This window comes from Hyperolius riggenbachi, chromosome 4 (assembly GCF_040937935.1).
Source record: "Hyperolius riggenbachi isolate aHypRig1 chromosome 4, aHypRig1.pri, whole genome shotgun sequence".
Classification (NCBI taxonomy): domain Eukaryota; kingdom Metazoa; phylum Chordata; class Amphibia; order Anura; family Hyperoliidae; genus Hyperolius; species Hyperolius riggenbachi.
The window spans coordinates 429,459,181-429,482,963 of record NC_090649.1 but is presented as its reverse complement, the minus strand read 5'-3'; the positions used below and the strand labels follow the sequence as shown (position 1 = coordinate 429,482,963).

Here is a 23,783-nt window from a genome sequence, read left to right as displayed (position 1 = left end):
TTTTTTTAGTAATCATAGGCTAAGAAATGGGAGTGATGGTCTAAGGTCATATCCTATGCAAATACTCTGTGTGGCAAGGTTATATCCGAGTAGGTGATGCTAGGTCTATTTACTTATCATAATAATGAGGGAGATGAGAGTAACACTAAACCCTCTGCTTTATATCATATCATCTTGGCCGCAGCTAGAAGAGTCATTTTCCAGGTTTGGATAACCCCACAACACCCCTTCATTTCACTTCTAAAAAAGGAACTTTTCCAACTATTCTTGATTGAGAAGTTATACACACTACAAGTGATGGACAAACTAACTAAAGGTTTTTCCAAAATATGGAGAAAATATATTCTGAGAACATTTACATCATCCGAAATTAACCTGCTCATGGGGTCTTTCATCTGGACTAAATGGTATTTGCTGGAGCAGATAGGAGGTACTCTGGGGAACCTAGAATATAGGTCCGGAGTGACAAATCAAGCCTCTCAGCAAGCAATATAAGTGTTTATCCTGAGCTCATTAAATATTCTCTTTTCTAAGTTGTGCAAAAGCTTGAGAAAAAAATCTTGAGGCCTGTCTGATGATTTAATATATACTTGTGGGTTTGCAAGGCCTGTATTTCTTTCTTTTTTCCTTTTCTTTGTGTATGATAACTTGGACGTGTAGCATAAGACCATGCCGAGAGAGAAAGGGGAAAGGGGGGGGGGGTGGGAGTTGTTTTGTTTGGGGGGAGGGAGGGGCTTTTACTGTCTGTCTGCTTATTATCATGCAATAGTTGACTTATCATATTTTCTACCTGTCTGCATATTGGTTCCCTGTGCGGAACTGTATTTTTGTGAGTCATTACTGTATTTTTTTTTTGTTTTTGTTTTTTTATATGACAAATGTTGAAACTATTTGAAATAAGATTTAATAAAAAAAAAAAAAAAAAAAAAAAAAAAGAAATGGGAGTGATGTGATCCAAATGTAAATACTATACATAATCTAATATTGCATAGTCGGCAATGGCAGGTGCAATATGTTGGCTTTCAAGCAATTCTAAATAACTTTACTTTACTTGCTGGCTTGCTGTGAGGGCAAAGAAAGGCCCTGCCCATTCTTAGCATGTTGTTCTCTTTGTTGATTGCACAACTGTTTGACAGGCCATACAGTGACCCTTTTTCCCATCTTTTTACTTCAGATATACTGGACAAGTTGTAAAGGATGTGATAAACATGGGTTCCTACAACTACCTCGGGTTTGCAGAGAATGACATGGAGTCACTGGAAACTGTGAAACAAGTATTAAAGAGCCACGGGGCGGCAGTGTGCAGTCCCAGACAGGAAATGGGTAAGTGTGTGCGGAGGCTGCTTACTGGTCTGTGGAAAATGGCTGCCGCTCCCTGCCTTGTTAAGTATTACATACTGGAATCTGCTTGGACTTTTCTAGGCCTCAGGGGAAAACATGCAATTAAGCAGTGTGTACTAATCACCAACAGAACGTTAAAGCTTGTCATGTGCCAACTTTGTTACATGTGAGACTTTGTTACACTTGCTTCCATGGTGAATCATTCCAATAATGAGTCTTGCTAGCACTTGTAAAAAGAAAGAAGGAAAGTACATTTTCTTAAAGGGAAGCTGAAGTGAAAATAAACTTATGACATAATGTGTGTAGTACAGCTAAGAAATAGAACATTAGTAGCAAAGGTATGAGTCTCATATCATTTTCCAGTACAGGAAGAGTTAAGGGGCCCATACACCTAACGATTTTCCCGCCGATATACGGCCGACGCGATCACATTGATCGAATCAGCTGTGAAATCGCTGCGCACACCGCTGACAGAACGATCAATTTCCGTCCAAAATCGATCGTTCCCGTCGACCCGTCCGTGCGGAAGATTTTTCTCGATCGCCGGCGGGTCGGAAGTGTGTCGATAGCGGCGTTCGAATGCCCGACGACCAACGCAATACAGCGGGTATACATTACCTGTTCCGGCCAGCGCGAGTCCCCTGGTCCCCGCTATCTTCTTTTCCTGATATCTCCATGTCGTCATACTTCCTGGGTTAGCTCCTCCCCTCTAACCCCTATAGGACCCATTCAAATCTATAAATAAGGTCATGACCCCTAGAGCCTCATTCTCTTTTTTTGTCCTCAAACACTATAGGATCCATGGTAGAAGTAAGATATATATATATATATATATATATATATATATATATATATATATATATATATATATATATATATATATATATATTATATATTGTATGTATTTCATGTTTTTTTATTTTACAGGTTTTTAGGTAAAGTCTCATTGAGCGCCTTGCCCTTGTCAGTCAGGTTTTTCTCTGTAATCTTTTCCTGACTAAGAAGGACCATCCTCTTGCTACTAAATGTGCTTTTAAAGGGGGTCCTTGGGATCATTGAGCATTTCAGAGGGCTAAATGCCCAGAGGATTCACTGTGTACCCTTTTGGGTTTCATGTTGTTACCTTATCCTCCACTGTTGGTATACTGATGGTGTTTGCGGAGACGTTCTGTCATGTTGGTATGTCTGTCCGGATGGTTTGTGTATATCATTGTGGTCCCGGCTGTTGGCTCGATGAACGGTGCTCGCCGCTCGGACTGGCGTCCGGAAGTGACATCTGCGCATGCGCGCGCATGCGTAGAGTCGTTTTCGGGCAGGCCTAAAGGCGGCGGCCATCTTGGTTGAGGGCAACGTGCCCTGCGTTCGTAGGGACGCTGGCCACGCTCTGTCAGCGGTGTATTTAAAGTCAGGCAGAGTCAGTATGAGATCTGTGCTCTGCCTGCTAGGCAGGCAGAGCACCGCGCTGGGTTCCGGACCGGCTGCAGCTACACAGAACTTCCTGTCCCGGCAGGAAGTTTAAACAGTAGAGCGCCCTCTACTGTTTAAACTTCCCCTGGACAGGAAGTTCAGTAGCTGCAGGAACGGTCTGGAGCCCGGTGCAGAGAAGAAGAATGCGGGGACCAGGGGACTCGCGCCGGCCGGAACAGGTAATGTATACGGGGGGGGGGGGGGGTGTGCGGCAGCAGCAGCTCCACAGATTGTGATCGGTTTCAGGCTGAAATTGATTCACAATCTGTTTGCAGTAAAGGTGGCCATACGATCCCTCTCTGATCAGATTCGATCAGAGAGGGATCTATCTGTTGGTCGAATCTGATGGCAAATCGACCAGTGTATGGCCACCTTTTAAGAAACGTCAGTTATCTATGCAAAAGAGCTTTTCTGAGCTCTCCAAATAATTTAGTCAGAGAGCAGTGCTATTTTTTTTGAAGCATTTATCTCAATCTCTCTCTCACTGTTTCTTGTTTACTCATGTTTTACTGCCAGGAAATTCAAAGGGTCATTAGCTCTGCTCTGTTTCATCATTTAGAATACAGAATGTAATTAGTAAATTGCAAATATTAGAGAATAATGCAATGTTATTAAAAAAAAAAGTTATATAACTGAAAAAAAATGAAACTCTTTTCTTTGCTACTAATGTTCCATTAATTATCCATACTACACACAATACATCATAAGGTTTTGTTTTGTTTTTTCTCTCTTCACTGTTACTAATCTGCATGAATGATAATAAAACACACATATCCTCATCAGGTCGTGCTTTATTCATAGTTTTACAGCATTTTTCGTGTTGTAATCATACACCATGGAAGAACCTGTTTGTAGCAGCTTTTTGTTTCTACATATAACTTCCTATAAACTCTTTGACCCAGACTCTGGCTAGTCACATGGTGTCTTTTCTAGTAACTGGGAGAGGCTTTTAAAGATAGTCATAGTTTAAAATCTTAGAATATGCAGGCTTTAAAAGAAAGCACTGAGTGTGTATTGATAAAGCCTGAAGGCTGCTAATGCAGGGCCGGATACCAAGTATTTTAAAAAAATATATATATTAATTGCTGAACTCTGCACTTTCCTAAGTAAATGTAATTTGTAGTCCTCTAGTAGAGCTTGGTAAAACAAATCCATTTGACATCGCTAGACCAAAGGATTTGACAACTGAAGTGAGAGAGATATGGAGGCTGCCATATTTGTTTAATTTTAACCTAAACCAGCTGACTGGCTGCCCTGCTGATACTCTGCCTCTAATACGTTTAGCCATAGTCCCTTAAAGAGACTCCGTAACAAAAATTGCATCCTGTTTTTTATCATCCTACAAGTTCCAAAAGCTATTCTAATGTGTTCTGGCTTACTGCAGCACTTTCTGCTATCACAGTCTCTGTAATAAACCAATGTATCTTTCCCCTGTCGGACTTGTCGGCCTGTGTCTGGAAGGCTGCCAAGTTCTTCAGTGTTGTGGTTCTGCTATGAACTCCCCCATCCAGGCCCCTCTCTGCACACTGCCTGTGTGATATTTAGAATAGTGCAGCTTCTCTCTTCTCTCTTATCTTTTACAAGCTGGATAAATCCTCCTCTGAGCTGGCTGGGCTTTCACATACTGAGGAATTACATACAGGCAGAGCTGTCTGCACTCTGCAGGAAGAAATAGCCTGACACTTCAGTGGAAGATAGCTGCAGGGGGAAAGAAACACACAAATGATCTCTTGAGATTCAAAAGGAAGGCTGTATACAGCCTGCTTGTGTATGAATGTATTTTCTATGTGTGGACATACTGTACATCAACCTACTTCCTGTTTTGGTGGCCATTTTGTTTGTTTATAAACAAACTTTTTAAAACTGTTTTCAACCACTTTTAATGCGGCGAGGAGCGGCGAAATTGTGACAGAGGGTAATAGATGTCCCCTAACGCACTGGTATGTTTACTTTTGTGCGATTTTTAACAATACAGATTCTCTTTAACAAGCATGCGGCAGATCAGGTGTTCCTGACGTTAACGTGGGCTAGTCCAATAGGGCCCAGTTTGCATTCTATGTTCCCCCCCCCCCAGTACATTTTTCGGGCAGTTTGTAGTTTCTGACATTGTCAGATCTGACAAGATTAGCTGCACGCCTGTTTCTTTTGAATTCAGACATCACTGCCGCCAAATAGATCAGCAGGACTGTCAGGCAACTGCAGTGTTCTCCCCAGAATTTTTTTCCAGCCGGGTGGCATGAAAAAGTAGCCGGGTGGGGTGAGATGAGAGAATGCAGGGCTAGTGCTTCTGTGTGCAGCTCTGCTTACAGCATAGGAGGAGGTGAGCCGATGACAGCCGGGTGCTCATCAAAACTAGCCGGGTGGAGCATACAGCTAAAAGAGCCTGGGGAGAACACTGAACTGGTATTGTTTAAAAGAAATAAAAATGTCAGCTTCCATATTCTTCACTTCAGTTGTCCTTTTAAAGTGTACCAGAGATGAAGAGGAAAAAATAATTGATACCTGCTCCCTCAGCACTGTTCTCCGCCTCCTCGATCTTCTGTGAAGGCTTCCGATATGTTGGGCCAGTCGGCGCATGTGCAGTGCTGCTTTGCGTGTTCCACCGCCAGAAGAGTGCTGCGTCTGCGCAGTAGCTCTGCGCAGAAAGCTTTCGGCGGCCGGGCTGCGCATAAGTAGTAAGCCCCGACTGCCGAAGATACCGGGAGCCTTTATGGATAATACAGAAGGTGGAGGACAGCGCCTAGGGAGTGGTCAGGCCGGAGGGGGCTGAAGGAAGCTTCAGGTATGTATACATTTTTTTTTTCTCCCTATTTGTCTCGGGTTCCCTTTAAGGCTGTCAATAGCCTAATGCATGCAAAAGATGTTTCACATGATTCAATAATAAAAAAAAAATAAAAAAATAAAAAGTAGGAACGTGTAAAATATTTTTACATGCCCAAGTGTAAAAAATAATTTAAAAAAGAATGTTGTGAGAAATGTTTTTATTTTTTTTGGTTTTTTTTTTTACACCTGCTCTGCAAAGGCTGTAGCACTTGGTACCATTGCCATACTGTATATTCTGACTGGCTATCAGTGGCTTTCTTAATTTTTTTTTTTTTTTTTTTTACCCTGATTAAAATTAGATTACATTTTTTAAAGGAATACCGGGGTGTGTGTTAGGCGGGTTGATATAATTGCCTGTGGATTTTTCCCGTGGGATACTGTGCCTCCTTGATCATGCTCCCATAGTCAGGAGCGTTCGGCGCATACACAGTTTAAGTCTTTGTGAACTGCCCAAGCAGAGAATGCTCCTCGCCATGGGAGTGCGATCGAGGAGGCGTGTGGGTGGAGCCGCACACATGTGCAATAGCCCACTACTAGAGTCCTTTTCGGGGATCCCCGTGTTAAACTGTGTGCATGGCCGTCAGCAGCTGTCTGTCTAAACCAGGACTGTGTACTTGTCCTGCTTAAGTTATGTCATACAAAAAAATAATCCCTGATTAATTAAGGCAGTGTTTTTAAAACTAGCGCTTTACTTGCCTAGCCGCAGACGGGAGGGCGTGTACCTCGGCCTATACCCATCTAGCGCATGTACGAGGTTTTAGGTTATAAATGGCATTCCTCTCCCATTTAGTCCAGTCACATCTTTTTACCAGAACCTCGCGATGGTAGTTTATATTCCTTTCACAAGGGATGGGAATAGGAAATCTGTGTGTGTCCCATTGCTTGACGTCACGTATATTCATGTTTTCCTTATGCTCTGAAGTCCTCCTGGTAGCAAGCTTTGTCAGGTGAATCTGTCCATGTTGTCAGTTTGCTTTACTTTTGACTAAGTAGGTAAAAGTTCATGTCAACTCTTCCAGGGTATTTGGATAAACACAAAGAGCTGGAGGACCTGGTTGCGGAGTTCCTCGATGTAGAAGAAGCGATGGTATTTAGCATGGGCTTTGCTACAAACTCTACAAATATCCCGGCACTTGTTGGACAGGTAATTTGTGTTCAAGTTTTTCATGACAGTCTATGCAGAGCATTCCAAATATACTTCAAGTGAACCTGTGATGAACACAACATAAGGATTTATACTTATTTATTTATTGTATTTATAAAGCGACAACATATTACGCAGCGCTTATCTGGGGCTTCCTCAGTGTCCATCTGTTACATCCATTCCACCCTGGTAAAGTCCTCAACTGAGATGTAAGGGGGCTATTGCACATGTGCAGTCCTGGGCACACGCCTCCTTGGTCACAGTCCCATGGCTGGGAGCGTTCTGCGCCTGCGCAGTAACTGTGCAGAACACTCCTGATCACAGGAGCATGACCAAGGAGGCAGCAGTAGTCCCTGAGTATTGGGGCTGACAGGAGACTGGACAGACCACAAGGAATGCCCACAGACTACAGGGGACTGGGGGAAGCCCCAGGTAAGTATAAGTTGAAATGTTGTGTTCATCACAGGTTTACTTTAAGCTGTAGTTATTGTGCAAACCAGTGTTTAAAGAAGAATTCCACAAATAAATTATCAATCTACCTCCAAAATGGTGTGCTGTGTAGTGCACGGAGTGGCCAGCCACAACAATAATATTCATGCCTCTCTCATCAAACACACACTTACACCAACAGAAGAAGTGGGCGGGGTGTCAGGTGGGGACAGGACCTCTGCTGTTATAACACCCCTTCCCGCCCATGCACACACACACACACATAACCCCACACCACCACTGTCGCCACCATCCCAGTCAATTTTGTAATTGAGTCGTTGGTTGTTGTGACATGGCCAGCCCCTGTCTGCTGACAGTAAGCCAAACCAACTTATTCTACATATAACCGGTAAGGGATACTACTGTATGAGAGCTGGAGAATGATGCAATCGGCTTACAAATTCTGATTTAGATCCTGACCAACAAATCAGTCTTATAAATCGCCTCATCAAACTGTTTACATCCTCCTCTATGGGCTCCCATTGACTCTCTAATAACAGAAATGAATTGCAGTCCTGACTATTAAGTGGCAATTCAGGGGACAAGAGCAGGGATGTACCTGCATTTATAAGTATAGTTCGGCCTGGTTCACATTGGCAGTAAAAATGATCCATTCAGTAGACTGAAATGGACCAGATCCTAACTGATGTGAACGGATCCTATGTTAATCAATAGGATCTGTTTACTTTTGCTCCATTCAAACTGATCTGTTCGGCCCATTACCCTAAGCGGATCGGAAGTTTGTGGCGGTCTTGATTTTTCTGGATCGTTGCATTGACCGCGCGCTGATGGAATGAAGGGTCGCGAATTGCAAGCTGATACCCATAAAAACTGATCCATTTTACAGATTAGTTTTTACACAGACCGTTTTTTTTATCCATAGAGTGTGAACCAACCATTATCCTTTACAGTTTAAAGCGGATCCGAGATGAAAAACTAACTATAACAAGTAACTTGTCTATATATCTTATCTAAAGTTTAGATGGTTTACACCGCAAATCTAGCTACAAACAGCTTTAATAGAATATAATTTTTTCTTCCTGTGATTCAATGACAGCAGCCATGTTGTTTGTAAACATTACACAGAGGCAGGCTTATCTGCATCTTGAGCAGAGAGAACCTAATCCCCCACTTCCTCCTTCCTCCTCCCCTCTGCCTCTATAATCTCTGGCTAGTAATACCTACCCCTCCTCCTGCCTAGACTGAGCTCCCATGAGCCCTTGCTACTGTCTGAAAGTGCCTTGGCTCTCTGAAAACCTGTGGGCGTGGCTTGTTTAGTTTATAGGGAATTAGAGTATTACAACAAAAACAAAAAAGTATTTGGCTTGAGGAATGCCCTATAAACAATAAGAAAGGAACACAATAATGCAATGAGTAAAAGTTCATCTCGGATCCACTTTAAGTACCTTTGTATTTGGCAATTAGTAAAATTATTTGTAATTTTATACCTCTTAACATTTTTTGTACTTCACAAATTCTCAGTCAGTCAGGTTTTAAACACTCTAGACGACTGGCGAACTCCCCTATTTCAATGGCCTCAATTCACTAAGCTTTATCAAACGTTTGATAATTTACCTCATGAGTAAAATCTAAGTTTGAATTCACTAAGGTGTTATAGATTTATTGAACATTTTTTCAATAAAACATTCGGTAAATCTATAACCCCTTAGTGAATTCAAAATTAGATTTTACTCATGAGGTAAATTTATCAAACGTTCGATAAAGCTTAGTGAATTGAGGCCATAGTCTGTCGCCAAGTGACAGACTTTATTACTGGCTTTATTACTGTTAGAATGGCAGTCTTCTAAAAAATGTTCTTATTGACGTCAATGGGTGAAATCTGATTGAGTGCATGTGGTTCCGCCCAGGTGTGAAGGGGGAGGGGTGGGTGTGAGACCTCGAGAACATATCTTTTAGGTAGTAAGGAACCTGTATACCAAGTTTCGTTGAAATTGGTCAAGGACACACACACATATATACACACACACACCCCACACACCCCACACACCCCACACACCCCACACACCCCACACACCCCACACACCACACACACCACACACACCACACACACACACACACACACACACACACACACACACACACACACACACACACACACACACACACACACCCCACACACACACACACACCCCACACACACACACCCCACACACACACACACACCCCCCACACACACACACACACACATACACACACACACACATACACACACACCACACACACACACCACACACACACACCCACACACACACCCACACACACACCCACACACACACACACAACACACACACACACACACACACACACACACACACACATACACACACACACACTTGTGCATTGCTTAGTTAGTGAAAGTTTAATATCCTAAGCATTATGAAAAAAAATGTGTGAAGTGGGGATATAAAGTCTTAGGCAAATGCGATATACATCTTTATGATCTCTTCCTTATCTACTGCAGCACAGTGCAGTTGTAATAAATGAGCCACATACCTATAGTTATCACACGATCACAGTCCTCCAGCTGTGCATTGGAATGGTGCCATCTAGGAGACTCTATATGTGTAGCCAGCAGACAAGTCTCGTATCTGTTTTGGGGTGCTGCATGCTGCCCATCAGAGACGGTGAGAAGCTGGAGAGGGATTCCTGTGCGCTACTATAGTAAGAACACCACCCAACAGAAGCGCTTGCTCCTTTTATAAAAATATGTATAAGTCATTTAATAGCTATTATTTTAGTTTTTAAAAAACGAACAAACTTCGAGTCTGTTAATTTTGCCAGTTACTGTATGTACCTAGTTGCATCCGGTGGTGAGGGCAAATAACGATTATCTGATCATATACTAATGATGACACAGATGTCCATACTGTACATCTTGCCATCCTGACCAGCCTCTATGTCAGCAAGGTCTCCAGCGCACGCATTGCTGCCAGGGAATTCTCAGCGGTTTATATAGAATTCTCCAGGTGTTACCAGTCTCCCTTCTACATTACATTGTCATTGTTGGAAACAAACCTGAACATAGTATATTTTCTGTGTGTAAATCTGTACAGGGATACTTCCTGGGCTGCTGCTGGGGGTAAAGAGACTTCCTGCATGCACTATCTGCAGGAACTTCACCTGCAACTGGAAGATCATTTTTCTAATCTACTTGACTGCAGAGTTGGTAGGCCCGGATTTACATCACATGAGCCTATAGGCACGGGTGTCCTGGCACCATAGACTTCGCCCTCCATGAACCTACTAACCCCTGCTGAGCGTACTGCAAGTGTGCTGGCTGTCTCATCTGTCACTTCTCCCTTCTTTCCTCTGCCCAGTGTAAGTAGCTACAGGTGCCCTTTAGTATAAGGTAGCCAGCTAGAGGTGCTCCTGACTGAGGCCTGGAACCCACTACAAAACTCTATCGCTAAACGCAATCACTAGCGTTTTGTATGAGCAGTTTGTAAGCGATTTCATGGGCGTTTAAGTGAGCGATTTTAAAAAGTGTAATCAATTTGCCAGCGGTTGTGTAGCGATTAGCGATTTAAAGTCTGATTGGTTCTTTCAATTAATTTTAATTTAGTTACGATGTACAGTAACTTTAAAACGCTAGCAAAATCCATGCAGGTTTTGATGATCCAGCGATTATATACTTTACATTGAAGCGCAAACGCTAACAAAATACTGCATGCCCTGCTAATCGCAATTGATTCTGTGGAATTTGCACCATCCATTTACATTAGCAGAGCGTTTAGGGAAATCTCTAGCGATTTATCACGCTCCCTAAACGCTCAAAAAATCGCTCTAGTGGGTTCCAGCCCTAAAGGTAGATCTGGTCAGTGGAATGCAGAGACCCAGGTGAGTAATCTGAGTTAGCGCCTTTCCATCATCAGGCACTTGTAGGCATCCGCCTACATTGCCTTATAGAGAACCCGAGGTGTGTTTAAAGAATGTTATCTGCATACAGAGGCTGGATCTGCCTATACAGCCCAGCCTCTGTTGCTATCCCAAACCCCCCTAAGGTCCCCCTGCACTCTGCAATCCCTCATAAATCACAGCCGTGCTGTGAGGCTGTGTTTACATCTGTAGTGTCAGTCTCAGCTGCTCCCCCGCCTCCTGCAGAGCTCCGGTCCCTGCCCCCGTCCCTTCCCTCCAATCAGCAGGGAGGGAAGGGATGCAGGCGGGGACTGGAGTTCTGCAGGAGGCGGGGAGAGCAGCAGACTGACACTATACAGATAAACACAGCCAGCTCTGACAAGCTTTTTGTCAGCAGCGTGGCTGTGATTTATGAGGGATTGCAGAGTGCAGGGGGACCTTAGGGGGGTTTGGGATAGCAACAGAGCCTGGGCTGTATAGGCAGATCCAGCCTCTGTATGCAGATAATATTCTTCAAACCCACCTCGGGTTCTCTTTATGGTAAATCCGGCCCTGAGAGTTGGTACAGAACATCATTCTGAGATACACGGACATGTACAGTAGACTGGCACATTCAAATTATCATGAGCGATGGTTTTAGGTGATAAAAACCCACTCTGTGTATATGTAGCTTTACAAACAAATGAAATGTTAAGGAGTCACTTTAATAAAGTGGAGTGTGAGTATACAGCAGCTCCCCTAGGTAATGCTTCTTGTTTCTACCAAGTCAATTAGAACCCAGAATCATGTGACCATGTAATGCAAGACTCAGGTGTGAAATGAAGTGAGCTGACTAAAAAGATGAATTTTGATTGGCTCCTACAGATTAGGCTATTTTGTCTTTGCCTCCCTGCTCCACAAACAACTTGTATTGCACGCTGCACTAATTAGAGACAACACAGCAACATAGATTGTTCCCAGGAAGCCCTGAGATGTCTACAGAGACTTCGCTGACTTGACTAAGCAGATGAAAATAGAACCACTAATGAAAACAGATGACTACTTCTAGACACAAACCACTAAAAAAGCAGAATGAATGTGGGCCAGCCAGCAGATTTCCAGCTGTATTATGCCGAAGCAATGCTTTATTTCATTTAAAAGTGACAGCTGGAAAAATAGCCAGAATACATTTAAAATATGAATATCACGAAATTGTACGTGCTTCAGGAACTCACTTGTTTTTCTTTTTTTTTTTCATTTTTTTTTTTTTCAGTACTAGATTTTTTTTTTCTTTGCCTATAATCTGATTCCAATATTATAATATATTTCCTTTGAATATTTTTTTATACAACTTGATTTCAACAGGTGGGGCTCTTAACAAACATTTATACTTAATCCTGTAACTTAAAGCTGGCCACTAACTGTCCAATTTCTAGCGAAAAATCGTTCGAGCGATCAGAAATTCTGATCGGATTGGTTGTAAATAATCTCCATTGGTGGACACAATCGATTATGAACGAGTGAAAAAAATGTCGCCCAAATTAATTTTTGTCAAACGAAAATTTGAATTTTCTTGGTGGTCGTGACAGATAGGAAGCAATCATTGGTTAGTTGATGGTGTAGTGAACGATTTTTCGTCCGATCAGAATTTCTGATCGCTCGAACGATTTTTCGCTAGAAATTGGACAATTAGTGGCCAGCTTAATAGATCGCGGATGCTTAGCTATTTCCAATGATGAGGCACACTGCTCACCAGAGCAGCAACAGTGCATTGGGTAGGCTACCTGCTTTTAGCTGGGTCTTCCGTTATTGACCAACCAATATTTCTTCTATCAATCAGAATGACCTTTTACAATTGTTTAAGGAGTCAGTTCATTCTAAGGTGGCCACACACCATACAATTTTTTAAATATCTGTTAAATTTAAGAATTGCAATCAATTTTTCTGACTGATTGTAACATTTCAAAAATATGACCAATGTACCACACACACGTATGTTACATTTTTCCCCAATTATGATAAAAATGATTGGAAACTATGACAAAATTGCTAGGGTGTGTGTATTAATAAATTGACAATCTAACACACCATACAATCTGTAGAAAGATTGAAGAAAAATATCTGGCATTCCGGATCGATAAAAATCGAAGAAAACGGGAAATCCGATCGGATTTTTCAGTCGAATGAAAAAAAAAAAAAGCTCTTTTTTTTTTTTTTTTTTTTTTTTTTTTTTTTTCGGGAGATCCGATCGTTTTTATCGAATTGCCGTAAAATCGGATCATTTTATTGTATCGTGTGTGGCCACCTTTAGTTGGACATGCATGCTGCTTGGCTCCTTGCTGAACAGTGTCTTCTGTCAGGTTGAGTAGCAAGTGTCCTGCAGAATGATAAGCAGGAGACTTCCTGCAAGCACTATCGGCAGGAACTTCACCTGCAACTGGAAGACCATTTTGTTGAATCTTTTTGACTGGAGAGTTGGTACAGAACATCATTCTGGGATACACACACATGTTCAATAGAGTGGCACCACACTACAGAAATGACATTGACCTTCAAGAACAAGTACAAAGACTGGCAACTAAATTAATCAGAGGGATGGAACATCTCGCTTACCAAGAGAGGTTAAACAAATGGGGCTTATTTAATTGGAAAAAAGTTGCGCCTGACAGGTGACCTGAATAATATGTATAAATACACCACAGCGCAATTCAAAATCTTGGTAGAGATGCTTTTTGTCCCTAGGTTTGTACAACTGACAAGGGACATGATCTGTATATGGAGGAAAAAAGTTTTTGGCATCTATTTAGAAAGAAGTCCTTCACAGTGAGAGTGGTTAAATCTGGACTATCCTACCTCAGGAAGTACGGTAGTTATTTCAAACTCTATATCTGTGTTTAAAGAGTAACTCCAGTGAAAATAATGTAATCAAAGAGCTTCATTTTTACAATAATTATGTATAAATGATTTAGTCAGTGTTTGCCCATTGTAAAATCTTTTAAATCCCTGATTCACATTCTGACATTTATTACATGGTGCCATTTTTACTGTTGGCAGGTGATGTAGCTGCTGCATGCTTTTTTTGGCAGTTGGAAACAGCTGTAAACAGCTATTTCCCACAATGCAACAAGGTTCACAGAAAGGAAACTGCCAGAAGTACCATGGTACGCAGAGCTTCTTGTGGGAGGGGTTTCACCACAATATCAGTCATACAGCACCCCCTGATGGTCTGTTTGTGAAAAGGAATAGAGTTCTGATGTAAAAGGGGGTATCAGCTACTGATTGGGATAAAGTTCAATTTTTGGTCGGAGTTTCTCTTTAAAGAGGGCATAAGGGAAATCGCAAGAAACCCAAATGACTTCTCTTTTCGAATTGCTATTGACTTGGAGGGGAAATAGTATTTAACGCTGACGAGAATTTGAGCAGCAGCAGGGTGAGCAGTCATTCGGCTCACCCTGCGTCCAAACCACCGGTAGGGTTGCAATAAGTACGCATGGACATCCCCTCTCTCCATCTAATTCACTTTGTTAGGTTAGTTAGATGGGGAGAGGGGAAAAGATAGTGAAAACTGGCTTTTGACAAAACTTTTTGCTTTAATGTTTCTCGATCATAAAATAATTGTACACCTAAAAACTTAAACCCAACTTAATACCTCAACAAATTTTATTGATTCAAGCCCCGCCGTGACAGCCCTTCTTTAATAACCGGTGAAACGTGCTTGGGCAGATACTGCAAGTAATGAACCGAACCTTCTACAACCATAAAACCCTGGCAGTAGTACATCAGCATAAATATTTTCCTCAGTTTTAAAAGGCTTTTGGATGAAACACCGCAGCGAGGAAACGGCCAGTTATTTGAGGAATGTCTCTGTGTTTGGGCATTCATATTTCCTGCACAGCATTCCTGATGTTGATCCCCAGTGTGAGATTTCCTTTAATTGTATTGCAATAGCAGCAATAATAATTTCTGTGCAGTCTGCTGGCACGTCTCAGATGGAATATAGTCCTACACAGACTTTTGTGTTCTGCGGCTCTCAGATGACTTGTAGGAGGCTTCTGTCAGCAGGAGATAAACATGAGGCTACTTCTGTTGTGCTGACACAGGCCTTTGCGTTCACACCATCCTGCAGTCTTTGTATAAAATAAATAGGTGTGTTGCTTGTTTGGCTGGAGCGATATTTCTAGATATGATTCCTAAAACTGAGCGACTGTCCCAATAAACTCTCCTAGTTAACATGTCTGCAAATCCCCACATCCTGTCTCATCGGGAAATGCTTGTTCGATATTGACTTGCACAGGTGAGTTAATTTTTACAGTAAGGCTGTCACTTTCTCGAACACTGAAGTAAACACATTTCCAGGAATAATTTTCCTCTCCCCCTCCTCCACAACTCTTGTACAGATGTTTGGTATAACATAAATATAATTATAATTTGGTATAAATTAATAGTACTTCAAAAACCTAGGCACTTGAGCACTGGCTACATTCTTCTTAGGTGCTGGACCAAGGCCGGGCAGAGGCTGGACAGGCTCCAGCCTCTGGGCGCATGGCTGTGAGGGTGCAGCGAGGGCGGGTCCAACATCCTAACCTCCCTCCCTCTCCTTGGGCCCCCCTCCTGCTACTGTGTGGCAGTGTGTTGCTTCAGCAGAGAAGCAGTGCATATTAACCTCCTCCAGGTTCCAGATCTTGTCCATCTTCTCTGTAGTGTCGCCTCTCTGTACTTCCTTAAGCTCTAGTGCCTGATCTGAGAAGCCGGAAGTACCAAGTATTGACATTAGATAAGGACAGGACCGCCAGATTAGGGGGCACATCTAGCTATTATACTGGGGAGGGGGCACATCTGGCTACTATATTGGAGGGGCATTTACTTCTTATACTATGGTAGGCACAGTTTCAGGGGAGGGGGGGGGGGGCACTTTGGAATCTCCACCTCTAGTGCTGGAGAACCTTGTCCTGGCCCTATGATGGACTGCCAAGCAACACCCCCTCTAATAAAGCAGAAGGTAGCATCCCTCGTGCCAGGAAAGTATGGAGGGGGGGGCAGGCATTGGCCACATGACTGTATTGTTTAGAAAAGGCATTTACAGCAACAACCAGTGAGGCTTATGATAAAATTTAAGGCCGAGGCAGAGGCTCCAGCCTCAGGGCACAGTGTAGGAGGGCGCACAACTCACTCAGCTATTACCCTATTGTGTTTTAAGCAGAGAGAAATAAGAAAAGGGGATACGTGGCAGTGACTGCAAGCCAGATAACTAGAGATTAAGGTGTTGGGGGGGGGGGGGGGGGAATGGGCCCTGGGGTGCCTCTTTGTCTAATAGCAATCAGTGTATGACGGCTGGGGTGGGAGGGATGGAGGGGCGCACCTTGGTGTCTCAGCCTTGAGTGCTAGAGGACCCTGTTTCGGCTCTGAAAAAACTACATCTCTTGGCTCTGCATTCTTTGTGATATGCATGACGAGGAGTGTGGTGTGGGCTTGGCTAGAGGTGTGGCAAGATTGTGTCCCTCTTTCTTATCTCAAAAAGTTGGGAGATGGGAGGTATGGCATAATGTTAACGTTCTTATACTTAATTGTGGCCACAATGTTTTAACCTGAGACATAAACTAACAAAATAATATTCTTGATTTATTGATGTAAGGTGATTAAGATGCAAGACCTTCACTCCTCTTGGATACAGTAAAAATGCCTCCTTATTTGCCTAGTATTCAGTGATTTCTGAAAGGTTGATAATAATCTATACAGGGATGGTGATTGGTGACTGCATGGCTGTCATTTACAAAAGGGCAAAAAGAATGTAGCACTTTAAAAGCAATGGGATGCCTGCATGGAAGCTGTGCTGGATAACTGGTCTCATAAAATCACTGCTGGAAACACCAGTCCTCCTCTGCGAGGTCTTATCAAATCCGTTCATTTTGGCACAGGGTGGTGAACGCTAAGCATCGAATCTGGGCTCCATCATATCAGCAATGTTATGCTGCAAGCCCCGTATAACGGTAATTTGGGGCTCCGGCGGTTGGCAGACCCCCAATTACATCTCCCTCCAAGTTGCGACAACTCGGAAGGGGATTAGTATTTAACGCCGCCGGGGAGTTGAGCGACAGCAGTCGGAGCCCGACATTAAGCGAGCCCTGCCCGGCGCAAAGATGACATGTACTCGGTCTTATGACTAATGGTGTCACTTCCTGGAATAAAAAAATGCCATACTAGCCAATTTGTGTGTTCAGGAGAGACTTTGTAACACCACAACGTGTTTCGAGGGATGCCCCCCTTCCATCAGGTCTTATGAAGGGGATGTCCCCCGAAACTCATTGTGACACATGACCTGCTGGCGTACTAGCTTGCAACTGAGCGTTGAGTAACGCCACTGGCCATGGCATTCAGATCCAGCTGATGATAACTTGTATGTGTCTGTTTTTCTTATTGTTATGTGCAGTTCTACTACAAGTAGTCCCTGGTTAACAAACGAGATAGGGACTGTAGGTTCGTTCCTAAACTGAATCTGTTCTTAAGTCGGAACATTGTGCTATCTCTGTCCCCTGTACCTCCTCTGTGCCTCCAGTGTTCCCCTCTGTGTCACCTCTGCCCTTTGTACCTGTTTATACAAGTTTAAAAGCCATTTTTTTCTTAGATTTTTTTTTTTTTTAAATCGATTTTCTCAAACTACAAGTCCAATTTGAAAAAAAAATGTTTGACTTGTTCCCATGGAAACACAGAATCCTTGTCGTTCGTATTGGTGGGTCGTTTGTAAGTCGGGCATTTGTAAGTCAGGGACTACCTGTATATTGAAACTCTAAAGTAAATCTATCCCACATACAATCTCAGAGCTCTGCCACTCAATTCAACATGATTGTCTAGAGATCACAGGACAGTGAAGGAACCCCAAAAAAGGGCCTGGGCACAAGTTGGAGACAAGCTGACCTTCTCAAACCCCCCTATCCACCTACCCAAGTCATTACAGTTACTATGCTATTTACACCCCAGTCATTGGGTATTTTTTTGTACTTGTTGAAACTGAAGTAAATGATGTAGAAAAATTACCAGATGTCTTTTATGACTGTTTTTTTTTTTTTTTTTTTTTTTTTTTTTGTTGTTGTTTTTTTTGGTTTGTTCTGATTTTGTTCCTGCTAATTATCATTTCACTTTTCCAGGGCTGCTTGATATTGAGTGATGAGTTGAATCACACATCTTTGATCCTCGGCGCCAGACTTTCTGGAGCGACCACCCGAATTTTCAAACATAACAGTAAGTGTTACTGAGTTTACAACTGTTCAGTAGTTCCTATGTAACCAATCAGGTGGTGGCTTTCATTTTCAAGGCCCCGGTGTAAATTTACATAGTGATATTTATAAGCACAATCTGGCATTGTCCTATGGTTGACGTGTTCAACTGAGCTGGGCTGTTTCTTGTGTTGGTGATCTGGACAGGTTCACGGTCTATGCATCAGCTGCCCCAGTGCCAGTTCATTTATGTAGCTTTCAACCTTAAAAAGTGACCGTGGGAATTTGGATATAGGCTGTGCAAACACCACAAATGTCACTGAACTTGTAAAATGGAATTACATTACGTTCACTCTCTGTTGCTGAAATGGAATTGCAACCACTGAAGTCTAGATCAGCTATGAATCTCTGAGAAGGTTCAGATCAGCGCGGTTCATGCACTGTGCTGTGGAAGGTATAGGAAGAGCGATAAAAGCTCACAAAACCGCTTTATGCGGCGATTGTGTTCGCGTTTTTGAGAATAAATACATTGTATTTATTCTTTTCCGGGTCAAAGAGTTCACTTCCTGACTTGCGTCAGGGAGTGAATTACAAAACCACTCTGGAAAAGCGCTCACTCAGAAAAGCGCTTTTACCAGAAACTTAACACGCAGTGGAGAGCCGGGGGGGGGGGGGGGAAGCGCACTTGCGTTTTTGAATTTTAGGTGTGAATGAGGCCTAAAAGTTTTTAGGCTCTGTTCTGGGAGTAACCGATGTCTGATTTCTGGAAGGGAAAAATATAAAAGAGAGCAGAGCATGGGAACTGGTAAGTAGACCAAAGGTCTTCTTAAAGGACACCTAAAGTAAGAGGGATATGGTGGTTGCCAAATTTTATTTCTTTTTAAGCAATACTAATTGCATGGATATCCTGCTGAGCCTCTGTCTCTAATACTTTAAGCCATTGACCCTAAACAAGCATGCAGCAGATGAGGTGTTTCTGACTTTTTTTTGCTTGATCTGACAAGATTAGCTCCATGCTTGTTTCTGGTATGATTCAGACACTACTGCAGCCAAATAGACCAGCAGGGTTACCAGGCAACTGGTATTGTTCAAAAGGTATTAAATATGGCGGTCTCCATATACTTCTTGCTACAGGTTGCCCTTAACCACCTAAAGGAATACTATCGATTCACATATTTTTTTCAATTGACACAGGAATTGTTTGGAAGTGCTGCTAAGTACTGGTGTATACATTTTAGTAGCAACCTCTGTTTACTGTTATCAAAATACTTTCAAACTTTACTGTCGCCAAAACTGATGGCAGACTAAGCCACCAGGAGAGGGAAATTCCCCTCACACTTGATCAGTTAACTCTGTGTGTAACTCTGTGTGTGACAGAGAAAAAGCTCCCAACAGCTGCAGCTTCTGTGTCCTGTGTTTCTGACTGAAGTGTCTGAAGAGAGCAGAGGAAATGTAACTAATTGTCACAGCTGTTCATACTGTTTTTGCTTTCAGAGTGTGATATGTTTGATATTTGCTTTCTGTAGTCTGATATGCAACTCTGGCTGTGCATTGAAGCAGACACGCCTTCTGCAATTGATTTGTCCCAATATAGCTAAATCCTACCCTCAATAAATTACAGCTTTTGCCTCTGATATTTAACATGAAAAGTATGAAAATGTCTACACAGCTACTTAGACATTATTTGTACATTGTCATTTAAGAACACTTGGGTATCAATAGTATTCCTTTAAGCACCACAGGCTTTGCCCCCCCCCCCCGCCCCAAATGACCAGGCTACTTTTGTACAAATTAGGTCACTGCAACTTTAAGGGCTCGCTGCAGGGCCGTACAACTCAGCACACAAGTGATTTCCCCCTCCCCTTTTCTGCCCACCAACAGAACTTTTTGTTGGTGGGCTCTGATCCTTGCCGGCATGTTTATTTATTTTATTTTTTGTCTTTTTTTTTAATAAATATTACTGATGGAGCGGACCTCTGTCATTCAAGCGGTGATGCACGATCTCCTGCAAAACCCCGCCCCAGGACTTCACGCCAATTGGTTTTGAGCGGTCCTGGGGCTGCCGCCACGTCCATGCCAATTGGTGTGGAGCGGTCGTTTAGTAGTTAAAGCATGCCATTGCACCAGTCAGTCAGCCAACCACCAGGCTTACCGACTATTCATTCATTGAGGCCTTGTTTACATCATGACGCGCAGATGGCCGTGCGATCATAACGCAATACGTACGATCGCACGCCATCTGCGTTTCCATGCTTTGCGTGGCTGATCCCATTTACTGTAGTGAATGGGTCAGCCGTGCGTTTTGTGCACTGCTACGCAACGCATGTAAAAAAAATTTATTATTTATTCAAGTATTTTATATAGCGCCGACATATTACGCAGCGCTGTACAGAGTTTATTGTCTTGTCACTAATTGTCCCTCAGAAGGGCTCACAATCTAGTCCCTACCATAGTCATATGTCTATGTACTGTATGTATCGTGTAGTGTATGTATCATAGTCTAGGGCCAATTTTTAGGGGGAAAACCATTAACTTACCTGTATGTTTTTGGGATGTGGGAGGAAACCGTAGTGCCCGGAGGAAACCCACACAGACACGGGGAGAACATACAAACTCCTTGCAGATGTTGACCTGGCTGGGATTCGAACCGGGGACCCAGCATTGCAAGGCAAGATCGCTAACCACTATGCCACCGTGCTGCCCATTGTGAACATCAGACAATGCAGTCTGTGCACTTCTGATGTTCGTGCGTGTCTGCCTCCGTATGCGTTGCCGAAATACAGACGGCAATGCGTCTAATGTGAACTAGGCCTATGGGTTGTGCACTTTAAACTATCCTGAATGTTTCTCGGGGACATTTAGCATAGTTAGCACAAAGATTTGAGATGGGGGGCTGGGCTTGCCTTGACCACTGCCATGATTTCTGGAGGAATAACATCTGTGGCACAGGAAGAAGTATTCTGGTTGGCTCCACAACTTTCATCCTCATAAAAAAAAAAAAAAAAAAAAAAAAAAACTTTATTGGGTCTTCAAGATACTTGTGAGGCGTACATTTTGTGTTGGAAATTGTGTTTTCTCAAGATTTTACTTTGATTGTATGTTTTATCATATGATACTGCTGTTTTTATCCATCAAATATAGTGTTGAAGTGTCTCTTTCCTGTGAACTCTTTGCTAACTGGAAGGAGAGAGAAAATCAGCCGCATATTTGGATGACACAAAACAGCCGTTTTAAAAGCTGGCCTGAAATAACGTGTAATTTCTTGCTGACGGAGAGCTAATTTTATCCTTGATGAGTTTGTCAGTGGGGATGCTGCTATAAATTGTGGGGAATTTTCTACTTGATTTGCTAAAGAAGCTGCGCTGTGAGGATCCTGGGCACAGAGATTAGAAAGAAAAACCTCAAGAACAGCAGCAGCATCTCTGTCGCACTGAAGCAAAATACAGCTGCAATTACTAAAGGACTTTCCAAATAATGGCATAGCTAGCAAAACTTTCATGGGGCCTTCACATGGAGGCACTCTAATCAGTGCTACCTGCCTCTACCCCAGGCATGGGCAAACTCGGCCCTCCAGCTGTTACAGAACTACAAGCCCCACAATGCATTTGCCTTTATGAGTCATGACTGTGGCTGTCAGACTCCTGCAATGCATTGTGGCACTTGTAGTTCCTTAACAGCTGGAGGGCCAAGTTTGCCCATGCCTGCTCTACCCTATAGATAGGAGTTATTTGGACAATTTACATCAAAACTGCACATAGTTCATGGGCACTGAGACAAAGTCAGAGGGTGGAGAAACACAAAGTTCATGGTACATACAAATACATTAAGTACCACCTGGGCCCCGGATGCTTCAGGGCCCCATAGCAGTTGTCCAGGCAAGCATAACTCAAAATACAATATCTGCATCTGTACTTTTCATATTACTAAGTTTTTTTTGTTTTGTTTTGTTTTTTGGTTTTTTTTTGGCCTTCAAATGTCTAATACTTTCATCAGGGTTTCCCCATCATTACAAAACTTAATTTGTTACCTTAAAGAGGAACTCCGGCCTAAACAAACATACTGTCATTAAGTTACATTAGTTATGTTAATTAAAATAGATAGGTAATATAATCTCTTACCCACACTGTTTTAAAAGAACAGGCAAATGTTTGATTTCATGATGGCGGCCATCTATTTGGTTGAAAGGAGGTGACAGGGAGCATGAGACACAGTTCCAACTGTCCTGTGTCCTGAGCACCTCTCCCAGTTGCTAGGCAACGTGAATAACAACATAGGAAATCCCATTATGCTCTGCACAGCATCAGGGAGCTTAGATAAAAATGCAGCTACAAATTATGCTCTGGTAAGAAAAACAAAGTTCTGATGCTGTGAAACTGTTAAAGAAACACCAAGCCTTTTCAGTTCTGCTGAGTAGATTTTTAGTCCGGAGGTTCACTTTAAGGCTGGTTTAACACCTGGTCAAAGCGGTGTGGTCCGAAGCTCTGCCGCATCGCACGACAATGCCAAAAACTACATTCATATGACCCTGCAGCAGATTGCACCGCAAGCCAGGGTCATAGGCATAGCCCCCCGCCCTCACCCCCCCCCCCATTGCACACACACCCCTTGCACGCCCTTTGCTGCCTGTTGCCCAGTGACAAACGCCCATGCTGGACAGAAAGGAGAACACTGGGATTCCCAGGCACCGTTGTAACGATCGGTGTCAGCACGCAGAGATAATCTGATCATTGGTGACTGCAGTATCACCAAGAATACAGATATATACCCGATTATACAGATCTATTACTAACCTCTGGACACCTATGTATATAAGAGTGTTTGGTGTAACAGTAATACTTTGAGAAACACACCTGATGAGCAGGTGATATTAGGCAGTATAGGCAATACTGCTTTAGAGAGTACAGGAACCTTCCAGCAGCCTGAAACTCTCCAAGGGGTGGAGTCAGGCTGGAGGTTGGAAGGATCAGGGGGTGAGTGACACCAGAAGTTGGATATCACTATCTGATCCGGAGACTATCTCTTAAGGGGAGAGATAGCTCTCGAGGTTGGGCAAGCCAGGTCGGCAACACACGAACAGACAAAGTACAAAGACAGAAAGCTGATTCGGTATCCAAGGCAAGCAGGGTCTGGCAACGGAATATCAGATATGCAAGGTACTGAATCAGTGATCAGAGTAATAGTCAGGAAAGCAATAAGTCATAACAGATATCAAACAATGGTTAGTCTGGGTGTGAGGTCCGTGGTCTCTACACCCTGGAACTAGTCTAACATATAACAGAGCAATAATACAAGTTAACTGGCTCAGTGTGAATTCCCAGGTCCTCCTGGTTCAAACACACTGTTGGATCTGACTAAGGTCTGAGTGCTTCCACGTAGTGTTCGCAACGGCAGACAACTTGTGACTGGGCAGCAGTAACTATATATGGAGTAGTGCTCTCTGGCGCCACCCCTAA

General features: G+C 42.9%; 1 protein-coding gene across 2 annotated transcripts in view; it reads left to right on the top strand.

Moving 5' to 3' along the window:
* LOC137504280 (serine palmitoyltransferase 3-like) overlaps positions 1 to 23,783 on the top strand; it is a 169,451-nt gene that overhangs the window by 49,408 nt on the left and 96,260 nt on the right. For both annotated transcript variants that reach the window (XM_068232476.1, XM_068232477.1), the window contains exons 4-6: positions 1,175 to 1,323; positions 6,651 to 6,775; positions 18,262 to 18,355. In XM_068232476.1, the coding sequence (XP_068088577.1) occupies positions 1,175 to 1,323; positions 6,651 to 6,775; positions 18,262 to 18,355 (368 nt within the window). The remainder of the gene's footprint in view (positions 1 to 1,174; positions 1,324 to 6,650; positions 6,776 to 18,261; positions 18,356 to 23,783) is intronic.